The 16,425-nt window shown below is 35.0% G+C and overlaps 1 protein-coding gene across 3 annotated transcripts in view; it reads left to right on the top strand.

Moving 5' to 3' along the window:
• Nucleotides 1-16,425, top strand: part of LOC149804999 (HEAT repeat-containing protein 5B-like) — a 179,125-nt gene that overhangs the window by 63,205 nt on the left and 99,495 nt on the right. For all 3 annotated transcript variants that reach the window (XM_089946429.1, XM_089946427.1, XM_089946428.1), the window contains exons 3-5: nt 8-219; nt 13,584-13,692; nt 15,157-15,306. In XM_089946429.1, coding sequence (XP_089802555.1) covers nt 8-219; nt 13,584-13,692; nt 15,157-15,306 — 471 coding nt within the window. The remainder of the gene's footprint in view (nt 1-7; nt 220-13,583; nt 13,693-15,156; nt 15,307-16,425) is intronic.

Genomic DNA, 16,425 nt, shown 5'->3' with positions numbered 1-16,425 from the left:
ATTTCAGTCAGACTTCAAAGAGAAACAGGCCAAATTAGTTGCACAGTTAACCTCTCAGATTAGTGAAGCTCCAGGACCACCAACACGAAAATTATTGGCACGATGTTTGGCTACACTCTTCAGTGTGGGAGATACATTTTCCATGTTTGAGGTCATCAATAAATGTAATGACATCATCAAAAGCAAAGATGATTCACCGAGCTACTTGCCAACACGGCTGTGAGTAAATTTATCATTTATAATGATTAGATACCAATGCAAGATCAAATACAGCTCTTTACATATACAGGGCAATTTTACAGTGTACCTTTGTAGCTGCCACTCATTAACGCCTTACTACACCCCATAATGTTCAGACCCATGAAGTACTGTGTAGCTTGCTACACTTTGATGTAGTTTATTTCAGACTGAGTTTGAGAACTCAAAGTTTGAGGTTGAGCTTCAAACTGCTGGCTGAGACCTTAATGCATAGAGTTGAAAAGAAAAGATAATGGTACAAATTCAATTCCTATAGTAAACCTATGCAAACCCCATGATATTAAAAATTTGATAACTTTAAAGTTTTGAGTGCTCATGATCAAACCTATATTTATCAGTATAGATGAAACCTGGATGTCAGCTTCTGTGTAGAGGAAAGGATATAAGCCGCGGCATTTTCTGGACCTGCATGTGTTTGAAACATGTGCTTTCAATCCTTTACCAAGAGTCAGGTGCTAATTTTAGTAATGAGTGTTCCAAACTCAAGACTGTTAAAGGACTGAAATTCCATCAATAAAACAATGTCTCTTATTTTTCACTTACAACTAGGATAAGCTCTCAAAAGGTTATTTTTCCTACAACATAACTTACATTATTAACCAATCCTGGTCAGCCAAACCCATATATACTCTATTTAGGTTGACCCATTTCCAGGCTGGTTCCCATTTTTCCATACCATTAGTACTCTGTGTCCTACACCAGCCTCAGTTTATTGAACTAAATTCTGGCAACCTCTAGTCCACACAAGCACAATCAAATAATGGACAGGAAGCTTTGGGTGAATTGAACAAAAGGAAATTTAAAATACTCAGAGCTAAGGAATTTCATGTGCCATCACAAAATTCAGTATGTCTTTGCTGCTTTTTTTTATCTTTTGATTTTATGGTGAAAATTTAGGGATGGATAGGGTTGTGTGCAGTGGTGAATTCCCTCCTCCTCAGTTTGAGAAAAAGGGGAATTTTCTAAATATAGAGATTATTTTAATTATGTATCAAATGGTATTGCTTGCAAATATGATGCAAGATTTCCACATTTAGTTGAATATTTTTGTGTGCAATATGTTAAAGAAATCTTTAGTGTGAATCCTGCAATCACACCTCTTAGAGAAACTTATATCACTGATATGCCTTGTCTCACAAATGAGGCAGAAATAAATAATACATCATATTTCTTTCCCTAAAGAACTTTACAGCATCTATTCTGGAACATGAGTAGTGTAATTCATGCTAATTTCTCAAAAATCACATATAATCATGCTTTAAAAATAAAATAAACTAAATATCAAATAATAGTGCATTATATTTTGAAATCTGATCCTTATTTCATCATTAAAATCCTTCTATATTCAGAAAATGCTATCCTTACTGAGATCCACAAATGATGCTGTAGGTCAGAAGAGTTCATGGAATGGTCCGTTTTCCATCATCCATTGTCTATCCATCCATTAGCACAAGTTTGTTATTGCTGCTTCTCTTAAACTACTTGGAGGATTGCCATGAAACAACATTGCATACACATTCATTCCTAGGTCTAGGTTGGTCCTCAATGAAAATGATGCCACACAGGCTTCTGGTATGGCTGTGGCAGTGTCCAGCTTCAAAATATTTATTTTGATACTTCTTCAGAATGAATTGTATATCAATGTATAGTTTTCAGTAAAAGACTTCTTCTGTCAGACCGAAATAAAAATGGTGATGTCTAATTGGTTCTTAATGAAAATGGTGCCAATCTGACATCAAGTATGCAAGGGTCAAGCTAGGCTTGAATGTTAAGGAAAAGTGGCTTCTCATTTTGGACAGAATAATGGGAGCAAAACAAGACACACTCTGTGTGTGTATGTGTGTCTGTCTGTCTGTCTGTCTGTGTTTGTTCTTTTAAATAAATGGTGCCCTCTGTTTCTCATTATGCAGATGTTTGAAATATTTCCATTTAACATTGGTTTTAAGTAGGGATTGAGGTGTAGAGAAATTTTGCCAGTGCCCGGACAGGGTACTACCTGGCCAGGTTGGTTTTTAGTGGGTAGTACAAAATCTGGCTGGGTCTGGGTCTGGGTGGCTGATCCTGGTACCTGTACATCCCTGGTTTTCAGCAATACATTATCTTCAAGTAGAACATTTTCCGTATTGTATGTATATTATAAACACATTTTTTAAGTATATGATACATATGCAGTATTTATACCTGAATTGTGTGGTGAATGTAGAGATACATGCATTGCATTTTGGCCGTATGATGTAAAGCAGCAAAATTGATTCTGTTAATTTTAATAAATTTTATCTGATAGCGGTACATATATTACAGTCTTGCAATTGCATATAGGTAAAAATACTTAATCAGCTACCATTTAAACAAGAAATATACTTGTCTTTCTTTTACTGTCTAAAACTTAAATAGAAAATGGCAGTGAAAAAGATTTTCAAAACTAGTTTGAAACCCCTATAATGGTACATGGCAGCACACATACAGGTGTCTTCACACCATAGTGTTCATCCATTCAGGCTATTGTAGTGGTGTTATGGATGAGTAACCTGAACATTACAAATACATATTTCAGGGTGTTAATTCAAAACTAAATGTGGATCTTTTGGACTGTCAGTTTTTGATGAAGATTATTTGTTTTAATGGCAGTTGTTTAACTACTATTTGTAATACAATCAGTAGGTGCTAGTTACAATAGTTAGAAGTAATATGGGTGTTGAGACCAACAAGGATACATAATAACACCAGAACTGTGGCATCTAATTTCATTGTTGCTGATGAAACATCATCATAGCTATTCATTGATGATGCACTGAAGCATTCAAATTATATGAATGAGCCTTCTTTGCAAGAGAATCAGCACACAGCCAAGAATAAATGGGGTGCCACCTGTCAGTAAGATTTTAAAATAAATATCTTTGAATACGTAGGAGTTTGTCAGTACAGATAATATCAGCACTAACTGAAGCAGCCAGCAGTACATTTTGCCTGTGACTAAACACTGTAACAACACAGCTGGGTCGAGGAAGCAGCCAGCAGTACATTTTGCCTGTGACTAAACACTGTAACAACACAGCTGGGTCGAGGAAGCAGCCAGCAGTACATTTCGCCTATGACTAAACACTGTAACAACACAGCTGGGTTGAGGAAGCAGCTGAAAAACTAGACTACTGTCACTCAATATTCACTTTAAAAATTATGGGGCGAAGTCATTTTCACTTTCCTTATAAATCTTATCTCTACTGGTACTGAATGGAAAGTGATATCGACATCGGGTTTTCACCAGAAGACTTCTTATCATGTCCAGCTGGTCCTTAATGAAAATGGTGCCAATTTGAAATCTAATATGGCCACCATGATTGCCATCTTGAAAATCTTTTTATTGCTACATCTTTTAGATGGGTGGTCATGTTGGTATTTCGGGTTTCAGTACAACGATGTCTAATTTGCCCTAAAATTTAAATGAAAATGGTGCTGATCTAACATCCAATATACCCACCTTCTTTAATGTCTTGTTAATGCTACTCTCCCTGAATGGTTGGCCTTATGGACATGCACTTTTGACCAAAATACTTATATCTACTTGCTCCTAAAACAGAATGGTGCCAGTTTTGCATCCAGTATGGCTGCCATGATGACCTGTTTGAATCATATCATTGCTCCTCTTGAATTAATGTTATATTGGCATGGGGTTTTCACCAAATGACTTCTAATGGCGTCTAGTTGATCCTAAGTAAAATGGTTCAATCTGACTTCCAGTATTGGTGCCACAGTAGCCATTTTGAAAACCTGAATCTCTTAAGAATATCAAGAATATCTGAGATGATTTCAATACTCAGCAGTTAAAAAGAAGAAAGGATCTTTTCTTGGATTCCTGAAAACTAGTTTCGGTCTATGGAGTAAGAAAAACTTAAAGGGACTCTTGTTTCAAATGGAGGAGGAATTTTCCAAAAATGTTCAGTTCTAGAATACACCATGCTATGTTTTAATTTAAGTCTCTGACAGGGTCCATAAAAAAGGCCCTTGCATCAGTATTGCTAGTACTTGTATCCTGAAAATGTGTATTTGAACCACCATAGATTGATGTTTTTTATATTTAGTACAGGTGAAATATGTGAGTGAACTTATGGGTTATAAAAGTTATCCTTTATGAACAAGTGTCTTTCTTTGGAGTTCTTCACTAAGGAAAATTTCACTAGTATTGTTGGCCATTCCTTCTACATACAGAAACATCTCACACCTCACTGATATAAGAAAGCACCATAACGCCAGGATCTTATGTGTAAAGTTTATTTTTATTAATGCACACTGATTTCATCTCAGCTTCTTGAATATGTATCCAATTCACTTATTTAAACAAAATAATTTAATGTTTCCATGCCTGAGGCAATGTTATATGTATCAGCAGCGCATCCTAAGAGTTCATATGCACAGATACAAGTTGAATAATTAAATCAGTATGTTACAGTGTATTTAAACAAGACTGGAGAGATCTTAAAATATCTTGAAATAATTTGGTATTGAAAGTGATCTTTCCCAGTCACTGAACTCTGTTTACTTCAAACCTAAACATTAAAGCATTTATTTGAGAGGGGAAGCATTAACATTCATACACTCATGAGACAGGAAGCATTACCATTCATACACTTTAATGAGAGAGGAAGCATCTACATTCATACACTTTCATGAGACAGGAAGCATCAACATTCATACACTTTCATGAGACAGGAAGCATTAACATTCATACACTCATGAGAAAGGAAGCATTAACATTCATACACTCTCATGAGAAAGTAAGCATTAACATTCATGCACTCTAATGAAAAACTAAGCATTAACATTCATGCACTCTCATGAGAAAGTAAGCATTAACATTCATACTCATGAGAAAGGATGCATTAACATTTATACACTCTTATGAGAAAGTAAGGATTAACATTCATACACTCTCATGAGAAAGTAAGGATTAACATTCATACACTGTCATGAGAAACTAAGCATTAACATTCATACACTTTTATGAGAAAGGAAGCATTAACATTCATACACTTTCATGAGAAAGGAAGCATTAACATTCATACAATTCATGAGAAAGGAAGCATTAACATTCACACATTTCATGAGAAAGTAAGCATTAACATTCATACACTCTCATGAGAAAGAAAGGATTAACATTCATACTCTCATGAGAAAGGAAGCATTAACATTCATACACTTTCATTGGAAAGGAAGCACTAACATTCATACACTTTCATTGGAAAGGAAGCACTAACATTCATACACTCTCATGAGAAAGGAAGCATTAACATTCATACACTCTCATGAGAAAGGAAGGATTAACATTCATATACTTTGATGAGAAAGGAAGTATTAACATTCATACACTCTCATGAGAAAGGAAGCACTAACATTCATACACTCTCATGAGAAAGGAAGCATTAACATTCATACACTCTCATGAGAAAGGAAGTATTAACATTCATACACTTTCATGAGAAAGGAAGCACTAACATTCATACACTCTCATGAGAAAGGAAGCATTAACATTCATACACTCTCATGAGAAAGGAAGGATTAACATTCATATACTTTGATGAGAAAGGAAGTATTAACATTCATACACTTTCATGAGAAAGGAAGAATTAACATTGATTCATGTTTATGAGAGCACTAATTCTTGATAAAGAAGATGTAAATTATGTTCAGTATTATTCATGTATCATAAAAATACAGTCATTAATATAAATAATTGACCATTGAGGTTTTCAATGAAAGTCCTTTTATGGTGTCTAGTTGGTTGTAAATGAAAATGGTACCAATCTGACTTCCAGCTTCTTCATCTTAAAAATCTGTTATTGCTACTTCTCCAAGATGGCTGGACACATCACCATTGTGCTTTCACCAAAAGACTTTGTATGATGTCTAGTTGGTCCTAAATGGAAATATGCCAACCTGATATCCAGTATGACCACCATGGCAGCCATCTTGAAAATATTTTTATTGTTTCTCCTCCAAAATGCAAAGCCATATCAGCAAGAGGTTTCCACCAAAAGATTTGCTTATGATATTTTGTTGGTCCTGAATGAAAATGGTACTAATCTGACATCCAACATGTCCATTATACCTGACAGTCTTGCTGTTGTCTAAGAATATCAGAAATTGGTTTCAGTACCCAGAGTATTAACATGAAGAAATGGTGTTGTCTTGAAATCTTGGAGATTATTTTCAGCCAGTAGAACATCATTTCCTTTTATCTTTTCCCTTGCTGACAGGTCCAGAGACTGGCAGGTAACCAGATCTGACGATTTGTATTTCTAGGAGAAATCTCAGTATTTCTGACACTCTGTTGCCTTAACCTAAACAATTTATTTTAACATTAAGTATGTGGAGAGGGCCAAAGTAATTTTTCTTTCAGTGCATACTACATCAGATAGTTAACAGAAAGTTATGGTCTCATCTAGAATTCATGGAAATTATTTTCATCCAGTATAACATCAGTGCCTTTTATCTTTTCCCTTGCCGACATGTCCAGAGGCTAACAGGCAACCAGATCTGAAGATTTTTATTTCTTAGAGAAATCAGTATTCCTGATACTCTTTTGCCTTGCCTAAACAATTTATATAAACTAGCATATGGAGAGGGCCAAAGTAATTTTACTTTCAGTACATGCTACATCACAAAACCAGTCTATGCTTCCTTTCTGATGTAAAAGCCATCAGATTTTCAAACCTGTTTTGTTTTGTTTACCATCATTATTATTTTCACTTTACTTATGCTTAAACAAAAAGGGGCTGTCTTTCTTGCCATGAACAATAACTCCATTGGGGTGTGTGCATGTAGCACATCTAGACATTTGTGCACACTTACTGCAATGGTAATATACTGTACACAAACGAGCAAAAGGAAAACAAACACCAGAAGTGCATCCAATATTTTTTCTTTGCAAGCGAAAACAGGACATTATCATGCATATAGTATACTGTATACAAATGAACAAAAGGAAAACAAACACCAGAACTGCAACCAATATTCTTTCTTTGCAAACAAAAACAGCAGAACATTATCATGCAAGTGTTCTTTACTTGCAGACATGAATATTGTTCAACCTAGTGTACATAATTCCGACTGGCATGGAAAGTGCCAGGTGCATCAGTACACAATTCTTTTACAAGATATTAGGTGGATAATAATTATTTTCATTTATACACAGACTATACAGCCAATGAGAAAAATATTTTTTTTGCCAGACAAATTGGATAAATCATGGTAGAATTAGATGTTACAGAAAATTTTGGCATTAATCTTCAGAAAAGAGACAAAAAGAATGCAGATATACAATTTTCATTTATGTAATGATTTATAAGTCTGGAAAGAAATTTAAGTCAGAAATCATATGTATTTATCATAATGAATGATGGTAAATGAGTGTATGCTAAGGTTCAATAAGAGTAAGATTTGGAATGGAAAATTCCATGGTGCTGATCCATTTAGGTGAACCAGATTTTCAAGCATGTTAATGTTTTCGTGAGTTACTTGAGCATGTGATAAAACTTTTATTGCACTGATGTATGTGTTCAAGGAAAATATGATAGTACAGTGCAGATCATGAAGTTAAGCTGGTAAAACCATGAAAGCAAATATCTCATTTTTGTAGCAGTGTTAGTACATTTTCTGCTATTAGTTGCATTTGTCCCTGTAAAATGTTGCAAATACCCCCATTTATGGAGGGAAGGAGAAATAGTGTCCCTTGTTCATGTAATCCTGTGTGCAACACTGCTTGATACAGTATTTAGTAGTCTGATTGTCATAGTACACCATTTTGCATTATGACAAGTTTATACTAGATCTGCTGGATTTAAATTAATTAATACTTCCTATATTGATTAGGTACAATTGGCAACTTTCATGAATTTATTCATTACAGTTTTGACAGGTAGAATTGCCATGTCAGTCAGTATACTGCTCTCAGCATCATTACATCTACATTCAGATTTAAGTGATCTGAGGCACATCATTGCTGTTTGCCTTTAGTGAAATATGACACAAATTCAAAAGGATTGTCTGTATGTTGTTAGTCTTGGCAACCTGTTCACTTTCCCCAGAGTTCAGGTTAAATTCCAGTCCATGTTTGTTCTTTTTTACATCAAAACTAGTAGGGATGAACTAAATCAGCATCCATCTTTCTGGAAATCTGGCAAGCATGTCATTTCTCAGGCATGCTGCCAGAATGATATCAAAATAACAGATCCTGTGTCATCAGCACTCTTTTTGAGTCATTATATTCTAGTCAATATTTTGGGGTTGTTAAAGCAGGTTAAAAAATTTAAACATAAGCTTAAAAAGTTTCAGGGGGATAACTATGAGGAGTACTACAGCCATCAGTGACAACCAGATCACTGTGACCTGAACTGCATCTGTAACATATGTTAAGGTTAAGAGATTTGTAATAGCCTTTGTATTGAGCAGAATATCTTGGTTAGGGTTGTATTTTGGCCATTTTCTACTCACAGAGTCATGTATATGAAGTACTAATCATTTCAGTGAAATTTTGGTAGCTGTGACCTATATTTCAAGATACAGTGATTTTGGTTAACTTTTGCATGTAGCTAATTTTTGCCAGTATTGCCCATGAATTTGTATAACTTGGTATGTATTGGCATCAGTTACAAATCTAAGTGAAAAATTATATCACCATGATAAATTTTTCACAGTCCAGTGATTTTGATTAACCTTTGTCGTTATCTCATTGGAGGGGGCCCCGAGTGGCCGAGTGGTCTAAAGCGCTCACCGTTACAGATCACTGCCATCTCACCTCTGTCTGCGTGGGTTCGAGTCTCGGATTCGGCCAATGTGGATATGTGAGAAAGCTTGCCAGTAGCTTCTCGAGGGTCGGTGGTTCTTTCCGGGGATTTCCCGGTTTCTTCCTCCACCATTAATACTGGCCGCCATGTATAGCCTATCGCGTGCTGAAAAATGGCGTTAAACCCTACAACAACAACAACAACAACATCTCATTGGAGCTGCTGTAGTTCATTAGTAAAACTGTGGACTCTTAATCCATGGTTTATGGGTTCAGTATCCACCAGGGTCACTCTGCCCAGGTCTCTTGCCTGAGTGTGTCCTTGGGAAAAAAACTTGGCTCCCATTTCCTCTATATGTTGTATCAAATAATGTGTTAAAGTACCATTAAAAGCCAACCAGCCAACCAACATCATTTTCTCAAGCACTAAATAATGACACATTTCAAAACATTTCAAGGCACTTTTGAAAAAAATTCCCTATAAAATGAAAAGGAAGATGACATGCAAGGATGTCCACAGTGAACATGCATTGAAACTTTAATTATTACTGATGTTGTGGATGAGTAACCTCAACTTTACAATTTTGTCTAAAGGATCAATTAATAAATGAATGTAAATGTTTGGGATTTGATCAGTTATTGGAAATGTCATGGAAAGTAACAAAATTAAATTATTTGTTCTAGTGGCAGTTGAAGTGTTTTTACCTAATTTTTAAATATAATGACTGAATCGAAGTGCACATATCAGCTATAATTATTATTATTGATAATATTTAGTTTCTGCTATGGTCATTTTGTCGTATGGCCAAATCCATGGTTGTATGACCACAATGGGTACAACAACCTTAATAGACAAAGGCATTTGTGGCAGGAGATTTTTGCTTATGAATTTTAGGTCATAAGAGACTATTTTTAAAAGACTTGTGTATGTTTCACTAGTAACAGTGAAGTGAACCTGTAGATCTTTATAAAGATTATCGGAGAACTATACAGTGTACTAAGTGGATCTAGTATCTTTCACATTGCTAGGTATGATTGAACCATTTGCATCAGATAGTAGCAAGTGGTTGAATCATGTTTATGATAGTCAACAATTTAAGCTTCAAAAGTTCATTGTTGAACTCTGAGATCAGTAACTCCAAGATCAGGGTCACTATTGGTAAAATTATATTTTGCCTTTGCATTCCTTTTTGATGATGACATAAGTTCTAGGAAACAAAATTCAGTGAAATTTAATGTGTTTGTTCTCCTTAGCCCCAGGAAGTACCTTATTGATTTGGGGGTTGGTAGCTCAAAGGTCAAGGTCATTTTCACTAGAAATAGATTTGGCCATTGCATATTTTATTTACTGATAATAACCTCAGTACTACACAAGGCATTTGTACAGAATTTTCACATTTGTTGCCATCTGCTGAAGAAAAACCCCTGCGAGATCGAGGTTGCAGTTTCAAAAATGGTCATGTTCGCATTCTTCCTTCCCAAATCAATAGGCTGCATATCTTTGCTTATAATCATGGTGAAGATTGACCCCAGTACTGTTGGAATCCAGACCAATAAGTTATCTGCCATTTTTTTTCTGACAACTTACTGCCACCAGTCCTGTCAGAAAACAGTGTGTTGGTATATGGGGAAAACTGATATTTCTGGAGAAGGGAACATCAGTTTTAGCATGCAAAGTACGGATGTCTGTAAACATTATACAGCAGAAAGATTGTTACTGATTTATGATTGAAGTCCACAACAGAACAGCATTATCCCTACCTCATTTATCAGTTATCCCAATGTTTCTTTTTTCACATATTGGTGTCCATAACCCCCATGTTAAGACATAGGTTAGTATATCAAAATTTTAAAACTGTTGGCTACAGCTTCAGGTATTGACCTCCACTGATCATTTCCAGAAATTTTAACTCTTTCCCTTAACAATGGAGAAGGATTTTTTGTGACAGTACATACGCATGCATTCAAATCTGCATTGACTGGATCATGATCACTTCAGCAAAAACAGTGGATAAAAGAATGAAAAGCAATCTGATAATCAGAATGAGGGCTACACCCTTTGATGGAAGTCTAATTTGGTGTAAGTTTACCAGTACCCTAATTTGATCGAATTAGAAGAAGTACATGAAGACACTAACATGATAAGATAGAGAGGTCATAATGCATGCTAGTAACCAAGTTTTTGTAGGAAACTGGTAAACACTAGTTTTAACATTAAGGGAGTATGCTTGTTATGTAAATGACCTTGCATTTAGCAGGCTTGGTAGTTTGCTTTATTGTGAAGTGCAGAGATGGGTTTTATGCAGACCTGTGAAACAAAATGTAAACTACAAGTTCATATATTCATTCATTCATTCCAGCTAGCATCTTATGCCCCTCCCGTCCATTTGTAATTAAAGTCCCAGGTGTTCCTTGCAGTATTCATGACAGTTTCTAAAAACTCTTGATGAAAAAAAATCAACCAAATGCACAAAAATCACCACATCGATAGTAATGGTTGACATAATTAGATTTGATTCCTTTTAGCTCAGTAATATCTGTATGTATGGTATGGTTCATTACAGTAATGATATTATTCAGAGTAATTGGATTCTAGGCAACCAATCAGAACATTTATTCTAGAATCATCTCATTTGAATTCCCTGTTGTACATGTGTTGTGTATAATTGTGGGAGCTCTTACCTTCCCATGTGAACTGAAAACCTGACATTTTGTATAATAAAAATTTCAGCAAAAAGGAAAGAAGAAAGAAAAACCTATGTATGGGTTAAGGAGATGAAAAACACATTTTTGTTTATAATTAGTGTTCACCAAGTTAAGTGAGAGTGCAGCTCTACTTCATTTGTGTGCTAGCAAGTCCAATTGTATTCTTTTCTTACTCTATATAAGTTGACAGTGTATTGTACATGTGGATGAGTATAGGAATTAGATGATTTGACTATGCTTTTCATGTGAGGCTTCAGCTGTAGTGGCTAATCAAGGTAGTAGCTGGTGCATGAGGGAGCTGCAGTAGCTTAGTTGGTAGAGCATTGGATATGTAATCCATGGTCATGGGTTCTATACATGCCCAGGCCATCTTGGGTTAGATCCTTTTTCCTCAGTGTGCTATTATGTTCATAGTACTGTTAAAACCAAAATCAAAATCAAAACTGATACATGAAGCAATGCTGCTGTCTCACCATGGTCACTAGAAACTTATACTTTAACCTCTAAAAACTGGCATCTTGGAGTGGACAATGATAATAGCTTTAAAAGCAGATTTTAAGAACAACTATTTTGAAGGAAAAATAAGGAAAAATGAAATAACTCATTATAGTACCACTACAGTGATATCATATAAATTAATATTTTTGTATGCCATGTCACAGTTGTATGTATGTATTTATGTGTTTATGCATGTATGTGATTTAATGGCATGTCAACACAATGCTGGCTATATTGTGCCATTCAAAATAATAAGTTTTAAAATATTATGATAAATATTGTAAAAGAATTACTATAGAAAAGGGTAAAAAAATTTGTTCTCAAGATGAGTTTAGTTTGAATTTATTTTCTGCATTATAATTAATGTTTATAATTGCCCATCTGTATGTATGTCCACCACATTTTGGTAAGCTTTTGCTGTTAGGACATTTCAGACACTGGTGAAATGTCTGTGTTCCGTTAACATTTCTAGCTTTGTTAACAATAACAAATTAATCGTCTGGCCTTTGAGACCAATGCATTGGGTACTATTTTTATGACTATAACTTTAAAAAGTAGGTATGAGCAACCTTCTGTCTTTTCTAGCATTAATTAGTACATTAGACTTTTAGTTCTATTGGTCATAGACCAGAAAACTTATAGGATGACCTGATGTTTACTGTCTATATGTCATCTGTTGTACATCCATCCTTTAGCACAAGTTATTTATCACTATACTCCTCCATCATCACAAGTTAGTTATCACTATACTCCTCCCAAATGACTTATTGTGTTTAGCTGGGCCTAAATTGAAAATGATGCTGATCTGCCCATTATGAAAATCTTGTTATCACTATTCCTGCTGAATAGGTGGTCATGTTCATATTTGATTTCACAAAAAACTTGTAATGGTGCCTAGTTAGTACTCAACGAAAATGGTACTGATCATATATCCAATATGGCTATCACAGCAGCTAATTTTTTAATCATCCTATAGCTATAAAAAAAATTAAAGATGATTTCAACATGCCGCAGTTAAAAAGAAAGAATTAGTCTTATCTTGAATTGCTAGATATTCATTTTCGTAAGTGGAGCATGAGCCCCTTTGAAGAAATTATATCTAGTATCATAATATATCATTGCGCATAATTCTTACGTTCATATTGGATATGTATTGAAGCACAGTGATATAACCTCAAAACTATCAGTAAATAAAATGGATATGAATTTCATGAGATAAACCAACATTTGAAATTGTGTCCCTTTATGTTTGTAGATGGTGGTTTCTAGCAGGCAAAGCTGGATTATTTGTTCATTTATGTGACCTAATGTAATAGACAAACACTTTCATACCTTCTTGCAGGGCAGCTATTGCATGTCTTGGTGGAATGTATGAGAAATTGGGAAGAATGACTGGAAGATCCTATGAGGAGTCTGCTCAAATACTCATCAAGTCCCTTAAATATGCTGAGGTAGTATGGAGCTTCACATTGCTAGTCTGTGTTTTGTCTTTTTGTCCATCTGTCTTTTTTCCAGCTCGCTAGATATATTTTGTACTTTAAGTAGTACATATCATCACTTTCTAACTTGAATTTATTTAGTTTCATTGTACTTCATCAATGCACAACAGTGGCTGGCTGTGTGATGCCAACTAAGTTCAGTAAATGTAAGATTGAAGAATTGCACAAAATCTTTATAATAACTTGTTTAAGGCTGCAATATGTATACATGTAAATGGCATAGTTTGCTTTACTTCTTTTAAATGTTCACAAAATTGGTAAAAATACAAATCAGGTATGTGCAGCTTACACCAGGACATAGACTGCCCTTGTGATTTGTAATGCCATCCCCTATATGTAAATGAATGAATTAAACCAGGTCATGGGGCATTGTTTGTGTAAATGAACATGCATACGGCTGTCATTGATGCAGGAACTAGCTGTTTAAATTACATTATATATTTCCACATATCTACTTTTGAGGTATGTTTAGTATGCTTTTTCTGTCATTTTATTTCATTAAGTCTGTATCTGTGATTTTCATGTCAAATGTGACATCGCTTGGATAAAGCAAAAGTTGACAAGAATTCATTATAGTGCACATTACACAGCATTACATGTCAGGTTGGTATTTTGATAATCCTGACACAAATTTCTTGAAACTAGATTATTTACCTTAAACAGCATGTTTGTTAACAAAACCTTTAATTAGTAGTACTGTATTTTAAATAAAGACTGTTTCATGTTTGTATGCCACAGCATAGTGTCTTAGTCATTGTAGATCCTACAGAGGTATCCCGTCCATATATCCAGGCAGACTATCCACTATCCATTCCATTATCAATTTTTCATCATGTACATATATGTGACAGTGGTAAATAACTTCATAGTCTTCTGTAGAGATGTTTTACCTGAATTGTCAGGTACATTCAACATATAAATGTCTTACAAACTGATTCTTGTTGTAATAAAAGGTAAAGATTTATAACAGATGAAAAATTTACAAGTTGAGCATTGCATGCACATTCTAATGGCTGTCAGCTGTTTGTTAAATCTAATGAATAGATGGGGGAAAGATTAAATTTCTAATTACTTCAATTAAATTGCATTGTTTCAGTTATTATACACATTTAGAAATTTTGGTAAATGTTGGAACTTAAACTTTTACAAACAAATTAGTAGGGACCAAATTAGCAGTATAAATTTTTGTTGGAGTTTGTTAATTGCAAAGCAGATCAATGGATTGCTTTCCATGTTAATTCCCAAATCAGTGGGTTGTACTGACTTACTGATCTGCGTTTGAAAGGATGATGTATCAGAATTGTAGAATCTGGTTATAGCAAGCAATTAAGCAAGAATAAAATTAATTAAATTGCACATAAAAATAGACATCAGACTGTTATTGTTGTCTCAATGTTTTGCATCACAATTTTCTAGTCCCAAGGGCGCTGTGAGAGCTTGCTGACATTGGGAAAGTTGGTGATGGGCCTTGGATCAGCAGGCAACAACATCTACAAGGATGTTTACAAAGCTGCGAAGCAGGCCATGTTGGATCGAGCAATGTCTGTTCGTGATGCTGCAGCAATGGTTAGTAATTTATATTGACCTTTTTCACAAGAGGATCTTATTTCCCATTGACAGCCATGTTTAAGGAGAACTGAAATTTTCAAAACAAGTTCTTTGTTATTTAAGTATTTTCTTACCAAAACCATTTCTTCCCATCCCCAGAAACATTCTTGCACATGGTCACCAGGTTGGCTTATCACTCTGGATAAAATATGATATTGAATTACTGTGATTATGAAAGTCTATGCTGTTTTGATTTTCACTTGCTTTTATGTATTGTGAGAAAGTTTTCTAGAAATAATGTTATTAGCTGCTACGGCCATTGGCTTTCAGTGAAACTAAGAATATATATCTTTCTGGTGCATAATAGGTTATGACTCGATAGCTTTCAACCTTACCACAAGGCCTTCATCAGAGGAATAACTTCTGGACTGGAGTTACATGATCAAGTAAATATTGACCACTTGACAAAACCCTTCTTTACAATGGCAGAAGTTCCAATGCGGAATCAAGGTTCATCATTGGCTCCCCCTCCATGATTTCAGTAGCTTCGCTTATTTTCCTCCTCAAGATATTGTTCTCTCTACCGAGTACTCTGATAGTATGCCCAGATTCTTTGCAGTGTTCAGCAACTGTTGTCAGGGATTCTCTGCTGGTGTACAAATGTTCTTTAACTCTTGATTCAAGGTTTCTAGCAGTTTCTAGCACCTAAGGAGTCATAACATTATGCTACAGAAAGGTACCTGTTCATAGATTCTGTGAAAAAGTGGTACATGTCTCATTTGTTTGTTACTGGTGGTGTTTCTCTAAGCATTTATTTTCTGCATTCAAGTTTGCAAGTCATATAAACAGGGTTAGATGGAGGCAGGTCAGACACTGGCTTCAGTGGAACAACTGTTTAAAACCTTTTAACCTTACTGGCCAGGCCCAAGAAAGGGTAAAAAAGTCAGATGTATTCAAATTTAAACTTTACAGTACTGCCATTTTCAAGTATATTCTTGGACAAAACTTTATACAAGCAGTCATAGCAAGAAAGACACAATAATGGCTTTTAGGTTAAAACCATTATGTCATAGTGCAGGGTTGGAGGTAGGAGTGGTGATGGAAGTTAGGCAACATATATGACAACCATGGGGATTA

This window comes from Sinohyriopsis cumingii, chromosome 2, assembly GCF_028554795.1.
Source record: "Sinohyriopsis cumingii isolate HCF-2022 chromosome 2, ASM2855479v2, whole genome shotgun sequence".
Taxonomy (NCBI): Eukaryota; Metazoa; Mollusca; class Bivalvia; order Unionida; family Unionidae; genus Sinohyriopsis; species Sinohyriopsis cumingii.
The sequence above is the reverse complement of the archived record's forward strand: the minus strand, read 5'-3'. Positions and strand labels throughout refer to the sequence as shown.